This window comes from Dioscorea cayenensis, unplaced genomic scaffold, assembly GCF_009730915.1.
Source record: "Dioscorea cayenensis subsp. rotundata cultivar TDr96_F1 unplaced genomic scaffold, TDr96_F1_v2_PseudoChromosome.rev07_lg8_w22 25.fasta BLBR01001055.1, whole genome shotgun sequence".
NCBI classification, from domain to species: Eukaryota; Viridiplantae; Streptophyta; class Magnoliopsida; order Dioscoreales; family Dioscoreaceae; genus Dioscorea; species Dioscorea cayenensis.
In genome coordinates, this window is record NW_024087446.1 from 17,039 (window position 1) to 39,013 (window position 21,975).

General features: G+C 31.4%; 2 protein-coding genes across 5 annotated transcripts; both read right to left on the reverse strand.

Annotated features, from left to right (window-relative positions):
- Window positions 1-631: 631 nt before the first annotated feature.
- On the reverse strand, window positions 632-3,686 carry LOC120255537. 4 transcript variants are annotated; one of them, XM_039263348.1, is made up of 6 exons: window positions 3,451-3,686; window positions 3,231-3,332; window positions 3,053-3,097; window positions 2,117-2,225; window positions 1,509-1,728; window positions 632-1,420 (listed from the first exon to the last, which is right to left on the reverse strand). In XM_039263348.1, the coding sequence occupies exons 2-6, from the start codon at window positions 3,328-3,330 to the stop codon at window positions 1,241-1,243; spliced, it is 654 nt and encodes a 217-aa protein (XP_039119282.1). In that variant the 5' UTR covers window positions 3,331-3,332; window positions 3,451-3,686; the 3' UTR covers window positions 632-1,240. The 4 variants fall into 4 exon arrangements, with proteins under 4 accessions (XP_039119282.1, XP_039119281.1, XP_039119280.1 ...); XM_039263347.1 differs by having other exon boundaries at window positions 2,117-2,207; window positions 3,231-3,336; XM_039263346.1 differs by having other exon boundaries at window positions 1,149-1,420; window positions 3,231-3,336.
- Window positions 3,687-13,592: 9,906 nt separating this feature from the next.
- On the reverse strand, window positions 13,593-21,131 carry LOC120255539 (disease resistance protein SUMM2-like). The gene is made up of 2 exons (XM_039263350.1): window positions 20,865-21,131; window positions 13,593-16,142 (listed from the first exon to the last, which is right to left on the reverse strand). Exons 1-2 carry the CDS (start codon window positions 21,093-21,095, stop codon window positions 13,593-13,595), a joined length of 2,781 nt encoding a protein of 926 aa, XP_039119284.1. The 5' UTR covers window positions 21,096-21,131.
- Window positions 21,132-21,975: the final 844 nt, after the last annotated feature.

Here is a 21,975-nt window from a genome sequence, read left to right on the forward strand (position 1 = left end):
TCCAAAATCTCGTTCCAAATGTATTGGGTTGAAAAACCACACATTGGCTTGGCTTTTTAGCCTTTTACCATCTCTACCAAGGACCAGGATTTCGGATCTAGATACCTTATCAAATCCGGATCTGTTATTTTTTTTTTTACATTATTTATTTATTTTTAAATAATGCTTTAATATAGAATAAATTAATTCAAGGAAAACTAACTGCAAAAAACAACTGTCACACATGGAGAACTAACAATGCCAAACTTAAAAAGATAAAAGGACTCAACCGTCACAAAAAATTATAAAGGGATTATAAGAACCGAACTAATTGCTAAAAACAACATCCATCACACTGGAGAACTAACATCACAAATTTATAAATATAAAAAGGACTCCGAGGTCACAATAATTATAAAAAGATTAAAAGAACGAGACCTTGTACTTCTTTAAGAACTAAAAAAATATAATTATAACTAATTAATATAAACATTAGCCATATGAAATAAATTCCACAGCAACAAAAATATAACCATCAATTAGAAAATAAATAAAATTAAATATATACCTAGTTATTTATTTTATAATTAACATAATTTAACAGGATATTCTATTGTTAATAAAACCTAATGATCACAGAGAAAGAAGTAACTTCACCATTAAATATATGTTTATCAAATTCAAATCTAAAACTCTCTCTCACCAAGCACAAAGTCCGATAATCTAGCACTCCAAATACATCAAACAAGACACTTTCTTGTATCTTCAAATACAAAATTACAAAAATTTATAAATACAATACAACTAAAATTCTACTGTATCTAACCATATGCTAATATCATCTCATCACTTCTCCCTCTCTACTGTAGCTTTGGTTGCACTTAAACAAGCCCCGTCTTCTCTTCCAGTAAGTATTTCACAACCCATAAAGATCTTTAAATGCATGGCAAAATCCGTGATTCACCTTGAACCTTCACACATATCTCAAGATTTAAAATTCAGAATATTTGGGGATTTCACAAAATATCAGGCTTTTTTTCTTAGTTAATTCAGAATTTCCTCAGTACCATCGGGTACTTCCCTTGTAAAACAATCAGCAGAAGTAGCACACCATATGAGACATGAGAAATTGAAAGACAATGAGGAATATTCCTAGACAAAGACAAAGATAAAACCGACAAAACACATTATAGATTTAGATTATAAATATTTGGTTTTTGGATGACAAACATGATCTCTTTTATGCCTTCTACCATAAATTTTACATTTGGTTAGCCTCACGATGATGATGATGGTAATGGCGATGAGCTCTCTTATGGCCACGTAGTCTTCTTCTAGATCGCTTGCTGACATTGTTTGAATGAGAGATTTCCTTGCCACTTTCCAAATCACCAAAGATGCAATCCAGAGGATCTGCGATCATCTCACTACCCTGGCTGCTCTATATTCCAAAGGTAAGAAGTTTTAATAACTGTTCTAAAAAAATGAAGTTAAACATGTCAGGCAGGATCAGAGAGTGAAATACTTACGATGATTTGCTTGGGCTGCTCCTTTGCGGTGGAGTTTTTATAATTTTCGACTTTACTGTATTGGAACTTTTGAACATCATTTCCCTCTGCATACATGTTCCGGAACCGCCATAATGTGAAAGCACGATCAGGATTCAAGTCATTGAATACCTCCTCTGGGTACATATGTTTACTTAAAAGTTTCACACGTGATGGATTATACATATGCCTCTTCATGATTCTGCAAAAAATGCCATGCATTCAGTCCAATAAACATTTCTTTCAGCAAATATACTGAATTGAACATTCAAACATAAATGTAACACACAGAAATTCAATCTTTCTTGTGATAATACTGCCAGATATTCAGTAGAAAATAAATCATAGTTTAAATCGAGACTAGAGTTATAGAGTTACTAAGAGAAATAGAAGAAAGTCACAAAGATAACCAAAAATTTCCAAAATATCCAGGAGGTGCTGGCATTACATATTTGCGAGTGCACAGATAGACAAAATCTAAGTGTGCCACATGGTGCATTGGAGAGCTCTACTCAAGGGCACATTTGCAAATGGCACAATGCAAGAACATATCTACATGAATATAAATGTATAAATTGAGAAGAACCTACATGCCTGCCAAACCCAACTTCATGCGATCCCAATCACGCCCTAGAATTTTATCCACACAAGCATCCAATGAATGATTAAACCTCCACATTCCTGCCAGCATACCAGAACCTGAACCATTTACAGAATTATTTGCTAGTAGCTATCACACACACAGCCCAACAGAAGTAATTATTTGTATAATCCATGAACCCATTTACTTGAAGCACAGCACACAAAAACGTAAATTTAATCATTTTGTCGATTAATGAGCTCAAGTAATTGAAACTCCACACAAACATGCAAGCACACATGAACACTGACATACACACAGATGTGATCATTTGGATAATCCATGAACCTAACAATTTGAAGCCTCTCACACAAAAATACAAATGTAAGTCTTTTGATAATTCATAAGCTCAATTAATTGAAACTCCATCCACACACGCACACACACGCAAATGTAACTATTTTTCTTTTTGATAATTCATGTAGTCAATTAATTAAAGCTCCACATGCGCATACACTAATGTAACATTATTAGGATGATTCATGCGCCAGATTAATTGAAGCACCACAGATATATATCCAATATCATCAGCTCAATTGCTTGAATTTTCACGCAAAGACAAACAAAAAATGTAATTTGTTTGAGTACTTCATGAATCACAATTAACTGAAGTTCCACTCACATACAAATCAAATTTCACGAACACAATAACTTGAAGCCACACACACACATATACACAAATGTAATTATTTGGACAATTCACAAGCTCAAGTAATTTAAGCTACAAGAAATAACTACAACACCAATATTTCAACACTACTAATCAGTCTTTTTTCCCTTTAAAAAAGGTGGTGAATTTAAGTATTTACAATAGAAAAACATAGAAAAAATGAGCCAATTTTAGTGAAAAATTAAATAAAATTAGAAGAATGATTCATGAACTCACCAGCTGAAAGGCTAAACCTATGCCAAGGAACCAAGCTTCTAGATGCTGCATTACAAACATATTCAAAAAAAAAAAATTCAAATTTTAGAGATCTCACATAAGCTCATAGCATTAAGTATTACATAAAGGTAATTTTTTTTTTATTTCTTCATCGAGAAACTATGTATAAAGCATATACCGATCCAGGCAATGGCTGAAGAAGCACAAGCACCAACAGTGAAATCCTTGATAGCTCTATCCTTGCATTCCTTGAAGAACATAGCCTCCTCCCTTGTCATCCCTTCCTACAACATCCATCCATCAAAACAAACCACCAAAATCAAAATTCATAAAAAAACGAAATCCACATTGAAACCCTAAACGTCAAATTATGAGATTTTGAGTGAAATCTCTCATACCGATCGGAGTAGATGCTCCAGCTCCGCAAGCAAATCCCCCATTCTCTTCTTCACCCACACCCACAACGAACCCCAGAGAGACAGACAACGAGAGAAGGAGGAAGATGAATCAAACCTCAAGAAATCGCTGAAGCTCCTGCGGAATTTCCATCCCAGCCATCGGATTTCCTCCCAAAGTGCTCTGATAAAACCCTAAAAAATTTTCTTAAAACCCTAAAAATCGCAGGAGCCGAAACCCACTAACACACTTGCTGCACATCCTAAAGAAACCAGAATATATATGGGCCTTCCCATTGGGCTTCATGGATGTGGACCTTTTATGGGCCTTTCTTCTGGTTAATTACTATTAGTCCTTCAAAACAAAAAATTCTTTTTGAAAACCCACAAATTGACAATTTTTGGGAGTTTTATTTTAATTTTTTTGAAAAAAAGGATCAATCCATACTTGTCTTTTGCTCTTTTATTTATAACTTTAATAATTAATATTATACAAAAATTACTACTGAAGGATATTCAAATAAGAAGGGTACATGAAAAAAATTATATCTCTTTTACATTTATCATAATAACCTAATACCACAAAATTGTCATGAACCACCTTGCTAAATGCTAGATCGGCACAAAGTGTTGACTAGTTAAAAAAAAAAACTAAACAAAGTTTCTTTCCAAGCTTTTGAACTATTTTACCTGTTATTTAATGTTGTTGATTTTTACAAAATATATTTATATCAAAATTATAATAATAATAATAATTATTATTATAATTATTATTATTAATTAAATGACATGATTTACCAAAAAACAATAAAATGGCATGCATTATTATTATTATTATTATTATTATTATTATTATTATTATTATTATTATTATTATTATTAAAATGACATGCTTTACCAAAAATAAAATCAAATGGCGTGCTTTACATTAAGCCTTCGTTTGGTTCAGTGGGGGAGAGGGGAGGGGATGTGTGAGGGGAGTAAGGAGGGGAGGAGTATGGAGGGTTTGAAAAAAAATTTATGTTTGGTTCAATGGAGGGGTGTGGAGGGGTAATGTTTGGTTAGAAGAAGGGGTGAGGAGAAGTGAGGAGAGATCTGATATGTATTTTACTAATTTGCCCTTTTATATAAAATTGATCATAATACTTTTTTATACATATCTAAAAGATTATTTTGTACAAACTTTGCTAATATTAAAATTAAGATTAATATTAGTAATAATATTATTTGTATAACTCATTTTTTTATATTTGTTTATCATTAATAATAATAATAATAATAATAATAATAATAATAATAATAATAATAATTGTTATTATGAAATTAGATTTAAAAAGGATATTATCGTAATTTTTCAAATTGATAAAGGATACTTTGGTCTTTTCATAAAGATTTAAACATCAAAATTTGTTTTAATAATCCCACCCCTCCAAAAGACCCCGATTTGGATGGGTGGGATATGAGGGGTTTGGAGGGGTGAAACACCCCTCCAAACTCCTCCTCCTCCTCCTCACTCCCCCAACTAAACAACTTTCACCCCTCCAAACTCCTCCTCCTCCTCCTCACTCCCCAACTAAACAACTTTCACCCCTCCTAACTCCTCCTCACCCCTCTAAAAACCTCCAACCAAACAAGGGGTAAAGGACCATGATCCGGAGCCGATGCAAATGGGGAACAGGTTTGATTTCAGATCATCCGTTACAGTGCAATTGATTCATTTTTTCCTATTCATTTGATTGATTATCTTGCTTTTCCAATATAAGTTAAAATAAAAAAAATATAAAAACTTAACTATAATTTATTATGAATTTTTATTATATCTAATAAAATTGTTGCACCTAACATTTGTCTTTGAGATACAGTAAAAAAATCAATAATGTTTTGATTTTCTAGCTTCCGACCTTTTAGTTAGATAAATTGATAGTGTATTAAATAAATAAATAATAAATTATTATTATTATTAAATCAAAATATTACAATAAATGTATCACACATTTATACAATAATAAAAATCAATTCTTATAGACAAGATAATTACTTCCGGATATAAAAATCTCTTGGCAATAATTTTTATATATTTTATAATTATATTTCAAAATTACAAAATATAATGAAAATTAATAAATATAATAATAATTTTAATAATTAATTTAATAATAAAATTAAAAGTTAACCTAATTAATATGATACTTAGGGCTCGTTTGGTGGACAGGATAGGAAACGGATATGATATAATGTCTGGATATGAGTAGTAAAGGATATGGGCATGATAAGCTATATCCTATCTTCATTTTGATGCGCACCGGATAAACCATTAGATAGTATTTTGTTATCCTATTTTATGTTTGAAGTGGACCGGATAATGACATGATATGATATGAATGATATGTAAATAGAGAAAATTACCCTTTATAATATAGTTATATGTCTTTTTTTAAAAAAAAATAGACTTTTTTGGATTTTTCCTTAATGATTTATTTATCAGTATATTTTAAATTTTTAAAAAATAAATAACCTATAAATAATGTCCACAAATATATAGATTGCAATATCACCAACTTGAAAAATATTGTAATTCATACCAATTTTTTCGATAAAATCATACACAAAGTCATCAACATGGTAATGGCCCTGTGAATGATTTCCTATTTCCTAAAAAAGGAAAGAGGGTTGCAGAGTTTCAATTTGTTTTTTTTTCCTATAATGTTAATTTGGGAAGAAGAGAAAAAGTTTTGAACTTGTTAATGTTGAGCATAGTGGTTGAAGTTATTTTTCTTTGAATGATTTCAGATATTTGTTTTTGCAAAAGTTTCATTTATTTTTTTTTAAATCTTTGGAGTTATTTCCATTGAAATGGTGAAAGAATGCAATGTTTTCCAAAGTTTATTTACATAAAAAATATCACTATAATACACATAAATAAAAAATGAGGTAGTCCTTTAGAAGAAATTGTGTATATATTTACACCCCATCATAATCAAGATAATAATGAACCTGTGCAACATAATAATGGAATTTACACCCATTATAAATTTAAATGGCACTATAATCTGTATTAGAAATGACACTAGAAATACTACAATGTGCACATTTAACTGGCACTAGAAATTTACATCTATGATGTTTCCATCTGGAAACTTGCATGACATCACAAACTATTACAATCACCATTATAGTAATTTGCAACATAATATTGTTCATTGAAAGTTGTTAACACCATTCACATGTACCTATGTCCATCTGTAAAGATCAGTATTTTTACAAAAATTGTGAATAGATAAGAAACTAGCACGTAATCAGTATTTTTCAAAACATATACCCATTAGAACATGACAACATGTTTACAGAGCTTTGAAGAAATAATTCATGCATCTAAGCATTCTTGTTATGGGTAATGGATGAAGAACCACTTGCATCCCCTGCTAGAACCCATATTTTCCTTCTCTTCACAACAACAGATAGGGGCTTTGTTTGGGGTTTTTTCTTTGGATGTTTCTCCACAAACATGTCAGCTGCATTTGATTCCTTTGCAGGTTCATTATTGTCAGTTGCTTCTTTAGTATTTGCTTCAATTGTGCCTTTGGAATTTCCTTCCCTTTTGCCTTTAGCATTTCCTCTTCTATTGTTCTTTCTTGCCCTGTTTATCATAGTTCCTTCTCCAGCTAGAGGTATATGGAGTGCATGATCATGAGTATCAATGATCTGTTAAACAAGTAAGTTTAATTCCTTAGTGCTTAAGTTTGCCTATTTTTCCATGTATAAAGAAGGCATTTGTTCCTATTGTGTATATTGATCCTATTGTTTTGTACATTAAAAAAATTATCTTATTCTAGCCATTTCTGCATAATGATATGTGTATAAGAAATTTAATACTAAAAAGCCAATTATGCCTATTGTTATGTGCATCAAAAATTTATTGCTTAAAAGCCAATTCTTGCCATTTCTCTATGCATACAAAATTTAACACTTACAATCTAGTTACTTCAATTGATCAATCCATAAAAAAAATTATTATGTACCACACATTGGGCAAACCTGTGACATGGGTTGTGATTGGTCATTTTCAAACACTATGTTCCCTACTAGATCCTGAGGAGCCGATTCTTCCATGGAGCCATTGTTATCACCCTACTAATCATGAAAAATTAATAGAAAGTATAGGAAATTAATACCAACAAGTATGAAATTTTTAAACTTATGTACTTAATTTAAATATTCATTTACCTCATTTAGTTGTTGATTGCATTGTCCATCTGGTTCTTTAGTGCCATGCTGGTCATGTCCCTATAAGGTGCACATGTAAGATTGAATCACATCCTTAATTAGGTCTAAAATTATCCAGTTTATTAATTTGGTAGGTATTTACCTCATTTGTTGCATGATAGTGTTGCATATCTGGTTGTCCACTGCTTTCTTGCTCTTGCCCCATCTGTTATGTGCACATGTAAAACTCAAACTCATCATTCAAGGAGAAAAAAATAATAATAACAATAAGCAATGTGAATGAATTGCATTTAATCAGGAAGTCCAATACCTTTAATCCATGAAACCTCTTGTTATGGCCTTGAACACCACATATACTACACTTCATTTTAACTCCTTTTCTGCTAACCTTCCCTTTTGTGAAACCAATTACCTCCTCACCTGTCTCCCTTCTCCTAAGCAATGTTTCTTGCCTTTTTTCTTATGTACAACCTGTGGTGGAATCATTGGGCCTTGATTGCTCTTGGGCCAACAATCTTTGTCTTGTGTCGGGTTTAGGATATGGTTGTATGTTGCTAAAAATGTGCTAACCTTGTAGCAATCATCCAATTGGTTCTCAGGGCTATTTTTGTTATAATACAAGGCAAATACTGCATGGTTGCATGGTATCCCGGTTAACTGCCACCTTATGCATGTACATGTCCTATCTTTGGTATCAACTATAAACTGACCATCATTGCTATTAACTTGATACTTATCCCCTCCTGACCATGTGGGTTGACAAGACCAACTTAATTGTTTAGCTCTCTCTAATTTTTTTCATGATTCTAGGACAATGCATGGTTTTACATCCTCTCATGACATCTCTCTTTTTTTGTATTCTAACCATTAATTTGGTTCTAATCATTTCATTCATAGTTATTATTCCCTTTGTTCTAGCTTTAAGTATTTGACTATTGAAACACTCACACAAATTATTTAGCAACATATCACATTTAAATTTGCCATGGAAATATGCCCTACTCTAATGATGTGCATCTATATTTTTCATGTATGCATAACCTTCTGCAGACATACATTTGAGTATTTCCATTTCTTTGTTAAAGGTTGGGATATAACTAGACCTAGTGCATCTCCAAAGCTGGTCCTTAAGGGCCTTTCCCTTAAAACTATTTTTGAAGTTTGTGTGAATATGTCTAACACAAAACCTATGTTCACTATCAGGGAATAAATCATATAGTGCAATGTCATGAGAGGAAAAATAAATTTAGCTTTGAGATTTCATAGTAATAAAAATATAGAAGAAAGCGAAAGTGTTTACCTTTTGTCTGTCTCTCATGAAAGCCCAGTGGTAATTGTTGTTTATCTCCAAGTCACTAGCTAAAAGTTCTAAGAACCAGGTCCAATTCTCCCAGTTCTCTCTATCCACCGCAGCCCATGTTGTAGGATAGATGCAATCGTTTGTATCTATCCCAACAGCTACAAGCAGCTGCACACCATACATACCTTTGAAGAAGCACCCATCCAGAGAAAGCATGTTTCTGCATCCTGCTTTGAAACCAGCTCTAAGTGGTGCTAGGCAGATGTACATGGCCTCAAAATTACCTTCATTACATCTAAATTTGATGGTTGATCCAGGGTGTGTTCGCAACAATTCAAGCCTATAATCATGCAGTCTACTCATATGATATTTCTCATCATCATCAAGAAGTCTGTTTGCATTATATCATACAAAATTCAAAGACACATTAAAATTAAATAAAATAATAACATTGCAGCAGGACAAGTTCTAAAAAAACATACAGAAAAGATCAAAACAATACCTTAAAGCAATAGATTTGGCCCTCCAAGCCTTGAGCCTGCTAATGTCTACATTTTGGTTACTCTTGATAGCTTGAATTATCCCAGAAGGTTTTCATGATGGGTTTGCTCTAAATTGTTCAAGGTAGTTGTGGGAAATCCAGTGTGCACTCACATGTCTGATGTTGTGGTCTCTGCTGCATTCATGCCTCAGAACACCTAATTTTATCTGAATTGTATTCCTATTTGTCACCATTAGTGAAGCCCAAAGATAGAATGGGTAGCCTTTTTTGCAGTAAGCCTTACACCTCTTCTTCTTATTAGGCCTAAAATTCATCACACATCTATTTTTGATGCCCGTAGTTCCTGACTGCCTCCCTAAACTGCTTGAAACTGCTGAATTTCATACCAATCATGAAATGGGGATCCTTCATATCATAATCCTCACTGAATTCTGCATATTTAGGTCTGTATGGATTCATTTCCTTTTCATTTGTGCTATAATTTGAATGTAGTTCCTCTGATGCACCATAATCTGAATGGGCATCATCATCTTCATCTTCATTGCCTACTTGCATTTTCTCCCCCCGTGGATTTGTGGTAGACATAGGAATGCTCACATCATCTACATCCACTTGCTCTTCCTGACTATTAAAGCTATATTCAGAATCATGCAGTTCACTCTCTTCATCCTCCTCCAATCCCAATCTTTCATTCCTAACTGCTACATCCTCAATGTTATCATTTTCTTCTATTGTTTCTTCTATGTGTTTATCTAGATCAACATCAATTTCCTCTTTAAACCTGAAAGTTTTTTCCATGACAGCCTTTTCTACAACCACTAGATCTACTTTTCTTTCCATTAAAGCATCCACATCTCCAATCCTAATTTTCTCTAAAATCCTAGAATTACCATCCATGCTAGCTTTTTTTCATCCCCACTTGTTCTACATTTCCTTCCAAAGCAACATTCATTACTCTCAAATTTTCTTCTTCTGATAGTAGCTTACAAACCTTGGTATAAATGTTAATGTGCCTAGTATTGCAAACACTCGAAGCCATTTCTATTGCATCTTGATCAGTCTTTATTTCTCTCAAACCTGGTTTATTACTTGCAAGGTCAAACCACCAAAAGCTGCACCCCTCCACATGCAAGTTCATTTCTCTTGCCATACTCTTAAGCTCTAACAAAGACATTCTATCCACTGAACAGTAATCCACATGTCCGCCAAATCTCTGGTCATCAAACTTATGTAATTCTCCAATTGTATAAAACATCTTTATTGCAAAGTATTCAGCCCTAGTTGCTGAAAGCAAATTAATGAAAAATAAATCAGATAGTGCATAGCCAAGTCTGATTCTAACAAAATGTTTAACTTGAAATGTAGAAAATCCACCAAATAAAAATATAACAGTTATTATATCAGAAAAGACAAGGCAATTTTATTCAAATACATTAAAGAAAATGCAAAAGATATCCTCAAATAGGCTAAAGAAAAAGCAACTTGCATTTGCTGCCACAAAAAATAAAAATAAAAATAAAGGGCAACATGCATGAAATACATAAAAGGAAAATATCTAAACTTGCATTGTTGCCAAAGACATCCTACACCTGCAGAACAAACATGTAGAATGGGTTGAATTTCTTTTCCCAATGCATAAACTATGCATAAAAAACACTAACATGAATAGTATAGTATTATTAAAAAATTTTGTTAAACCTGTACCTATAGAACAAACATTCAGTTTTTTTATTAATAACATCCACCTGCAGAACAAACATGTAGAATGGGTTGAATTTTTTCCCAATGTAAAAACTGTGCATTAAAAATACTATCATGAATATAATAGTATTATTAAAAAGTTTTTTGTAAACTTGCACCTGCATAGCAAACATTCATTTTTTTTTATTAAGAACATGCACCTGCAGAACAAACAACAGCATGAACCTATATTAATTGTTAGAACATTTTCTTATGCATTGTTTTGTAAGTAATAATTTTTCTTAATGCATAGATCAATAGCCACAGTTGCAATTGAGTACAAATCTATCAGTACAATTCATGAGTAACAGTTTATGTATGGATTGCTCTACTTGTTATGGTCAAGTTAATAATGTAATCAATAGAAATAGCTATATGGAATGACTTGAATTTTTTTTCTCAATGTATACTATACATATAAAACACCAACATGCATAGAATGGTATTAGTACAATTCTTTTTGTAAAAACTGCACATGCATAATAAACATTCTTTTTAATTAAAAACATGCACATGCATAATAAACATTCATTTTTTTTATTAAAACATGCACATGCAAAACAAACAACAGCATGGTACAAACTATATTGATTGATAATTAGAATAATCTATGGTGCCGGATCAATGCATAAGAAAGAATCATTTTCTTATGCACCATGGCTTCTAAGTAATAATTTTTCTTCATGCATAGATCAATAGGCAAAGTTACAATTGAGTGCAATCTATGAGTAACACTTACATGTATAGATTGCTCTGGTTTTTTTATTTTCAAATGTCAATGGTACAAACTACGCATGAAAAACACAACCATGCATAGAATATCTTAGTTATGTTTAGTTTTTTTTTAACACCTGCATCTATCAATAGATTGTTCAAAGTATAGCACAAACAATAATATACTCTATGCATTAGGAACACCTGCATGTATCATTATGTCGTTAATATCCTTCCATAAGAATTTCCTCACTTATCAATATGCATTTGGAGGTATTAATTTTGTTATGTTCAAGTCATTAATGTAATCAATAGAAATAATAGTATGGTTAAACAATGAAAGACAACATTTTTTGTTTGTTTGTTGTTATGTATGTATCCTGCATATAAGTGGATATAACTTAAACTAGAAAATTATTTATCCAAAATGTTAGTTTTAAGAACAACATTCACCAAATAAAAAATAAAATTGTCTCCTGGAGAAGGGGACCACTATAAACAATTTTTCATAGAGAAGGGGACCACTCCAATTCAAGATAAAATAATTTCAAGATGTGCCTAAAAACACAAGCTCTACTCTTTCAATGACAAGTGGATCATTATAATGTTTATAATATGGTACACCTTATTTCTTTACTACAGATAGAATCAATAAGAAATGGCATTCGAGACCTAACACTATTAGCAAAACCCTAAATGTTGAAAAGTTAAACTTTCCCATTTCAAAACCTAGGATGCATCTACATGTGAAAATCAATAATTAATCACATCACTACACCAACTTCCATCATCAAGGCACTTACTGTAACGGGGTGGTTCATCTTTAGCCCTCCGTAAGCGCCAATCGACTGACATATTGAGAGTTTGCCACCTTCTCCAGTCGGCGATCATGGTTGCTTTTATGATCTTCGAGAATGGGGACCATGGAGAAGAAACCCTAGATAATTGGAATGGTGGCCGTGATGGCTAGCGGATGAAGAAAGGGGGAGAGGTTTTCTCCCCCACGGAGTGCTTATGTCTAGTTTAATGGATGATGACGTGGTAGATGACTTGCGCTGACATGGATTATGAAATCTTTGTTTTTTCACAGGTAAGCAAACCAAGTGCCATGTAAGATGCTAAGTTGTAAGTCAGGTGCACACGTCAGCATTTCATGGCCTGAAATCATCAGGTAACCACCCGGCGAAATAAAATTAATGTAAGGTACCCGAAAAGATACAAATTAAAGTTTGATGTTCAAAGTGATATTTGACCATAGTATGGTACCCACCTAAAAAAATTACCCCTATATCCAATAAAAGTGTTGCACAAACCATTATTCATTGAGCTATAATAAAAACCAAGGCCTTATATAGATAAATTGATAGTTTATTGACTATACAACAAAAACAAAAAATTAAAAATAAAAATAATAATTAACCTAAAAATGAGGTATGATGATCGAAAGCGCGAAATGAAAAAGATATAATTTATTATTAAATCAAAATATTACAATAAATGCACACATTTATACAATAATGACAAATCAACTCTTATAAACCAGAATACTTCTGAATATAAAATATTCTACGACAACATAATCTAAAATAGAGATTATTTTCAACTAACAATGATTTGAATGAAATTTTCATAATATACTAAAATATTGACATGAATCATAATGTCTTACAAAAACTTCGCGAGATGAGATTGGATTGTTGTGACCTCCCATTCCAAACTCTCCCACAAGTCTTCCTCAATGTCCACCATTTTGAATTTATTATTGACAATGGATGACTTGAAAGGAAGTTTCTTCAGCTTTGGACAACCGTGCAAGTCAAGCCTAGACAAAACAGGGAAATCCAATGGACATGTGCTTAAGCTCACTAAGTTCAGCATGCCCGATAACTGCAAAGATAGTAGGCTAGGAAAGGTGAGAAGGCTTGATGAAGCTTGTTGCATCTGATCTGCAGGGTCAATCAATTCCTCCATTGCTGAACAACATTCTAAATTTAATGTCCTAAGGCATGGGAGATGCAAAACCCACGAAAGACTCCTCAGAGAATCACAATCACCAATGTAAAGAGATGTCAACCTCGGGAAGCATTCACTAGGTAATGTTTCTGCTGGCCAAGTGATTTGCTTGAGCTTTTTAAGAAAACTCAATTCGAGATGCTTTAGACTGACCCCACTGCCATTTATCAACAACTCCTCAAAGTCACAATCTTCAATTATTAACTGCATCAAACCCTCACCACCATGTTTGTTACTCAAGTCACAAAAACGGAGTTTAGGCATATGACGCAGTCCATGCATACTTAAATTCCAGGTTGGCAAATGCTTGAAAAGACCAAGAGTCTCAACTGAGGTCACATGCATACCAATTGCTTTAACTCTTGTCTTCAATAAACTCAAATCATCTGCTTCTAAACAATTATTTTTATAAAGATCAATCACTTGCAACTTGGGCAACCTTGATAATATAGACAACCCATCCTTGATACTTGGGCGATTTCTACAAATGAAGTATTTTAATTCCCTCAGCTCTTTGAATTCAGGTGGAAGTGACCAAATGAATGTGTTGCTGATGTTGAGGTAACGAAGATTGACTAGAACTCGAATTTCTTTTGAAAGATCAGAGATAGGTGCCCCAAATAGATTCAAGTATATGAGAGATGGAGTATAAACGAAAATATTTAGGAAGCTATTATAGGACGACACGGCATCATAGGTGACAAAACTGTTAAGTGATGCATTAATAAATAGACTCTTAAGATTAGGATATCGAGGAGAAGTTGGTGCATCAATATTTAGATTATTTAATAATAAGATTGTGTCACTCTCCCAATCCATTTCGAAAAATATTCGTTCTGTCTCCTTCCAAGTACCTTCTTCCCACTCTATAGATTGACTAAAATCATCACCATCATTTGTACATGTAATCCATTTGTTCTTTTTCTTGCCACACTCAGAGACAATCCACAGTGCCATATCCCGAATCACATCATGTAATTTGACATATTCTTCACGAGAGCTATAGTGCAATTCCACCAAACATGCTGCATTTAAGTTTCCAATGAGATTATATCCCTTATCAAAAGCTTCTCCAATGTTTCTGAAGTCATCGATCAATCCAATTCCAACCCAATACTCTATAAGTTTAAACAAATCAATCTCTTCATCTTCAGGCCATTGAGCACAACACAAGAAACATTGTTGTAGAGTATCATCAACCAAATTATCATAACTGAGCTTCAAAGTGTTGAACAATGATTCTTGCATACCAGTGACGGTCTTGATGTCCAAGTTAACTAATGACCTGAGCATGTCACGCCACTCTTCAGGCTTCTTCTTATTCGACATGGCTCCACCAATAACTTTAAGGGCAAGTGGTAAGCCTAAGCACTTCTCCATAACTTTCAGTGCAATTTTTTTAATACTAGCATTGGAATTGATGGTCTCTTCATTTGCGTGTTGCTTGAAAAGATGCCATGCTTCTTCTCCATCCAAACATTCAACTTTGATCTTCCTGTCAGCTTTCATACGAGCACACACATCATCTTCTCTGGTTGTGAAGATCACCTTGTGATTGCACCTTTGACCTCTATCTTCCCAGCTTTGGCTTTGATGGTGAGGAAGTGGAATACCAAGGGTTTCAGGAAGGTCCACTGCCTTCCACATATCATCTAATAGTATCAAAAAGTCCTCCTTCTTCAAAAACTCAAATATATCATTCTTCTCAGAATGAGGGGGCTGCAATCCCAACCTTATAGATATCTCCTTTTGAAGCTTTTCAAATTGAGGTTCTTTTGAAACCACCAGAGGTATGACATATTTGAACCCTAGATTAGTATCACCACCAAGTAATGAGTTATTGATTTCGTTCAAGAGAGTTGTCTTTCCAACCCCTCCCATGCCCCAAATCCCCACCATAGATACATTGTCATCTGCCAAGTAACCATGAACTTTCTCAAGATTTAACTTGATAATTTTGCCCACAACAATTGATGAAGTTGGGATCTCCCTAACTGCTCTTGGAGGTTGTGCCTCTGTTTTTTCTTTGAAAGCATCATATTCGGTCTTCAAGTTCTTGATCTCTTTGAGTAACTTGATTGATCTTTGGCTAATCTTGTACTTGGCCCAACAATTGAGGGAACAACTCCCAACAAGACAACCTCTGTTGTTGTAGTCATCCTTCAATTGAATCATCATATTATATTTCTCACCTAGGTGTGCCTATTTGTGAGTGGGATTGATGAGAAATTAAATGACTCTAAAATAAATAAAAAACTAAGTGATGCTGAATGATTAAGATCTATATGCTAAATGATAAATTGACGAGTTTTCACGTACATGAAATAAATGTTTGGAGAATAAGTTGTATAGTTTTGCACAAAGAGAACCCAATGCTTCTGTAAATATATAAATACCTAAATGATGAGTTTCCAAATACTATAAATACCTAAATAGTTATGATCTTATAAACAAGCTAAATAAGTGAAAAATCCATGTAGAAGTTTGATCATGTTCTTCTGAATCATTATTGTGTGCATATATTACTGTATCTATTGAGTTGTTTGTGAGTGCCTATTACATTTATTTTCAAACAAAATGGTATGCCATCTAGTTTATTTAGTGAAGCAATGGACCTACCCAAAGGTTCATTTTCTTTCCAATATCCTTATCTCACTAAAGAAAATTTGGTAGTTGGGGCTATTCAGATGAGAGCTATTATTGGTTCTTAAGGAGTTAAAGAGATTATCATTAATGCCCAAAAAAAAAACCTTTACCCACATCTCAATTAATTAAAGAGTGACAAAAGTTTTGTGGGGCTTAATGATAAATTAAATTAGTTGTAGCATTACTTTTAAAGATTCTTTTGAGTTACTTATAGGAGGAGAGTGAGGCGAGCTTATAAATTTTTAAAATATTGCAAAAGATGAGTAGCGGAGGAGTGTAATAGATGAAGAATTGGCAACTCTCCTTCAAATATAAAAGACAATTGAAGTAAAATGGGTTTTTAAAGGCATAGAATATTCGAGTTGGCAAGTATTTCCAAGAAAATGGATTCACTAGATGCCCACATAGATATGCTCTCAAAATCAAGGTATGAGAAAACTAAAATTTTTTATTTGTTAACTCTATGTTGATAACCATTATATCTTCATGGAATTAATCCAAGTTTGCCTAAAGATTTAAAGAATCTTATGGGTCAAGAATTTGGAACGATAGATATTAAGCTCATATTTTCTAGGAGTTAAAGTAAAATATATTCTTTGTGAAAAATTCAAGATGATGAATTAATTTGTTGATGATATATATATATAAACTCATGAAATGTCAGCCAAGAAAAGAAAAGGATCGGATGAAGAAGAGAAGATTGATTCTGATCTTTTCAAATGCCTATGGAAAATCTAAGATGGTTGACTTATAGAGGACTAGATATATAACCTTGTATCATTAGATTTGTGAGTGGCTATATCATATTTAGAAACCCTAATAACTATTTACATATAAACAAATCAGAGAATATTTTATTTCTAGAAGGTAGACTTGATTGTGGGCTATGTTATTTATCTAAAACTAACAGTTCTGACTTGATTTGCAAATTACAAATCAAAACTGACAGTCCTAATTTTATTTTATTTTTAAATTAAAAATTATGCAATATATAATGGCATAGAATTAATTTCTTTTGATACATCTTTTAATGTTTTTATTATAATTTGTATAAAAATTTCTTATTAATAGCACAATATGTTATAAAAAATAAAATACAAATGGTAATTAAAAACTAATAAATTAATAAATAAAATTAAAAATATGAAAGATTAAATTTAAAAAGCTAAGATTACAAAAATGAAACCTTACCATTCGATGAAGTCTCAAAGTTTAGTTTGGTAAATGCTATTGATATGTTAAATATCACTGTTGGGTTGTCAATATATATAGGTTGAATATTTATAAAAAAATATTTAAAATTATTTGCAAATAATAATATTAAACAAATTATATGAATTTATAGTTGTCAATTACAATGTGACCAAGTATGGAGCGAACGGACCAAATAGACCATATTCCCTTGGCTTTTTGCAAAGTGTTTACTGTTTATTTATAAATTGATATATGCTATAAAAAAACATATATTTTAAAGAAAATATTTATAAAAAACTTCACTATTTGAAAATTAAAATATATGGAATAAAAAATTTTATTTATAAGAAAACATTAGTAAAAATCTATTGTTTGGTCCTTTGATTTTTTCTAAATTGATATATATATGGTATGAAAACTATATTTTTAAGAAACTATTTATAGTAATATCTCATCTGTCTCTATGACTTTATACAGATTGGTATATGCATTATAAAAATTTATATTTATTAGAAAAATATTTGTAGAAATATTTATTAGGTTATCTGAATTTTTACAAATTGGTATATATGGTTTAAAAAAAAAAATTTGTTTGGCTGGCATGACATTTTACTAGTTGTATTATGACTCCAACTAAAACCTAAACAACTCAGTAGCCTTTGTTTTTGTTACCCCTAGAAAAAATTCTTGGCTCTATCTCTAACTGTGATAGATATATATCATCATTAACTTGTTATGTTTATATTGTTTATATTGACACATCATAAAACAAAAAAAAAAAATGAATAATAGTGACAATAATGGGAATTTTGTTTTTATCATAACATTTAGTGGTCACTAACTAGTTCTATTTTTATTGAAAAAAAATTATCATCGCAAAAAAATAAAATATCATGTGATAAAAAAATATTCGTGATAAAAAAATGCGCTATTATTAATATACTGATAGTGATAAACTTTAGCAACAAAAGAATTTATAACACTATTAATAATGGTACATTGTGAAAGATAATAAATTGTCATAATTATAATTATATTAGTAGCATAAACAAAAGACATCAAAATAAATTCAATTAATAGTATCAATTTATTTATTTTTTATCATAAAAAACTTATATTTGTGGTGAAATGATAGAGTCACAAAGAATTATACTAAATGTCTTAACTCTTATAGTATACTCAGTATGCTCGAAAGGTCACTTTAGTCTTTGAATCTAAATTGATTTCAACTTAATCCTCCAACAATTTCTTCACTGATGCTTTTTGTCCTTGACAAAGAGGGGCAATTATTCTATAAGTAAAATTATTGTCAGGAAAGAGTTTGTGTAAGCTATTTATTAATAAAAGAGAAAAAGCTTGTCAAGGAAGTATTTTTTTTTTTTTAAACCTCCATTAGCTTCTCTGTTAGTATAAAGCTCCACACACCCGAAAGCCAAAACTAATTCCCAGCACATTTTGGTCAACCCCAATCTCGGCCAGCACCACATGATAGGAGAACATCAGGATTAAGTTGGAGAAAATAGATCGGGGAGTTAGTTTTTGGTTGGAGTTTCATGCCGGATCCAAAAATGATGTGGCAACATGTGGAAGTCCTTTGATTTTTTCAGTGATTTTATAATTTTAAATAATTTTATTTTTAAAAATTTTAATATTTTTTAAAATTCTTTTTAAAAATTTTAATAGTTTTTAATAACATTTTAATAATTTTTCATTAATATTTTATGCAAGTCAGAATCAAATAGAGAAACTGGCAATTTGGTAGAGGGATATAATTTGCCCAATTGAAAAATAGAGGGATCAAATTAGTAACTTTTATAATATAAAGACCAAAAAGATAGAGTGGTTATAATACATGGACTATCTTAGAGCTTTTCCCTTAAAAGTTCAATTGACATATATCAAAATTTTAATAAAATCATTAAAATCCCTAAAATACTGTTTTGTTAGTTTTCCTCCCTACGTACAATTGAAACTAAGAGCCTATTTTTCTTTTTTTTTTATTTGTCATAAATTATTTTCTATTTCCCTACCATCAAAATATTATCTTTCTCTTTTCCATATAAACCAATAAAACTGATTATATTATTATTGAATTATATATATAAATTAATAAGTATTATGTATTCTTAAAGATTAAGTGCACATACTACCTATGCTATAGCTCATAGTGTATTTTGGTCCTTGTATTTTAGAAAATAACATTCTAGCTCCTATAATATGTATTTGTTTCATTTTTTTAATAAAGTGAATAAACCACAAATTTATTAAAAAAGAAAAGTGTACAGAGAAGAACTAAGAAAAACAGATACACCAAACGAAAGAACAACAACAATTAAAAATGAAATTCTCACCAGAGATGAGGAGAACAGTAAACCAGGCAAAAGAAAGACTAAGATGACAAAAAAAAGAAAAAAATAATATTTGTTCCATTTTTTTTAGGCATCTAGGCATGTACAACTTATAAGTTTATAACATGTTGCCCATATGGCAATATGCCAATTATTTTTCAAAAAATTATTTAATAGTGGTATGGATATATTTCAATGATGTGATGTGTATGTAATATATATGTGGTACATCACACCGCATCATCCATCTAAAAATTTTTTTTTTCCCCTTATAAATGATGGGCATAACTTGCCACAAACTAACGATAATTAGAGGGGAATATTATGCCACATCTTATTCTTGCCTCATCACACTCAAACACATGTCATGTCAGATGTTTTTTTACATGTCACTTATGATATCTCATTAGCTACTTTAACTTTTTTCTACTTCAACTTTGTGTGAGAAACAAAAAATTATATAAAGACCAAGACATACAAAAAAACTAGCTAGCTAGAGGTGAGAGGCGCCATCTTTTGACATTTAACCATTTATTATTTTTGATAGACCCTAATGATGATTGGGTTTATAAAAAAAGTATGATTAGTCATGAAGGGTGATGCAATGTATCATATATATGAGTTAACAATCTTTTTTTAATTATATCAAATCTATATTGAAGAATACGCAATGGAAAAAAGAAACATTTTAACTATTGCAATATGGTCATATGAAAAAAAAAAGACAAACTCATACCTTGTCAAGCCATCTTTGAACTGGAGGTGTGAGTTGCTTTCCAGTCCTATTGGCCTCTTCTTGAATGTTGAGGATACCATTCTCCATGGCTTTCAGATCTTCCAATTCATTCTTCACATCATCCAACAATTTGCTTGTGCTTGTAATAATGCAACGAAGTTTTTCTTGGACGGCAGGGTTCTGCATGCAAGTACACAGCGCCCCCAACAATGTGTTCACAATGTCCGTCATATTTCTCACAACTTAACCTCACTAATTATTATTTGATTTTTTGAATGATGAGAATATGATCATGAACTTCAACATTGAGAATGAGCCTTATATTTATAGTCTGCCACCAAAAAAATGAAAAAGAAAAAAAATTATTCATAATGATACCTTTGCTTTTAAAATTAATTAATTTTCATTTTTATTGTATTAAAATGTTTAAATTGATTCCCGTATGTTGCATTTTCTCATGTTGGTATATGTACTGTTGCTATTTGACAACGGATCTAAAATGCATAGTTATTTTATTTATTTTTTTCAATTTAATTGTTTTTTTTTAGTTTTTAGAAAACTTAGAAGATGCTGAAATAATAAAATCCATCACATTATATCACCCCATCCATTTATATGCTAAATTAGTTGTTGATTTAGAATTTTTCAATAAAACAATATCATGTTCTTCATTCTATGTTAAGTGGGAATTTTATTAAAAATTCTAAAAATACAAGGGAAAACAATTAAATAAATGATCAACTCTATTGAATATTTTAAAATTATACAAATGAAATAAAGGAAAAAGAGAAAGTAAAGCATCTTATTCAAGATGGCTTTAATCGTTTTTTGGTGCAATATAGAGTTAAAGGAACCAATGCATTGCTCTTTTTGTTGTAATGAAGCAAAAAGAACCACGCCAGGGTTTGTAAACCAAAAAAAAAAATGAGCATGAGTTCCATTTGTTGCATTTTCTCATGTTGGTATATATATTGTTGCTATTTGACATCTGATCTAAAATGCATAATTATTTTATTTATTGTTTTGATTTAATTGTTTTTTTTTCTAGTTTTTAGAAAACTTTGAAGATGCTAAAATTTATATGCTAAATTAGTTGTTGATTTAGAAATTT

What these genes read in the sequence shown, in the direction of transcription:
- LOC120255537 (XM_039263346.1), bottom strand. Translation starts at nt 3,492, where the DNA reads ATGGGGGATTTGCTTGCGGAGCTGGAGCATCTACTCCGATCG. An exon ending in TTCAGCCATTGCCTGGATCG is followed by an intron (nt 3,098 to 3,230) that starts GTATATGCTTTA and finishes TTTGTAATGCAG; the next exon opens with CATCTAGAAGCTTGGTTCCT. An exon ending in AGCAGCCCAAGCAAATCATC is followed by an intron (nt 1,421 to 1,508) that starts GTAAGTATTTCA and finishes TTTGGAATATAG; the next exon opens with AGCAGCCAGGGTAGTGAGAT.
- LOC120255539 (XM_039263350.1), bottom strand. Translation starts at nt 21,095, where the DNA reads ATGACGGACATTGTGAACACATTGTTGGGGGCGCTGTGTACTTGCATG. An exon ending in TTCAAAGATGGCTTGACAAG is followed by an intron (nt 16,143 to 20,864) that starts GTATGAGTTTGT and finishes ACTCACAAATAG; the next exon opens with GCACACCTAGGTGAGAAATA.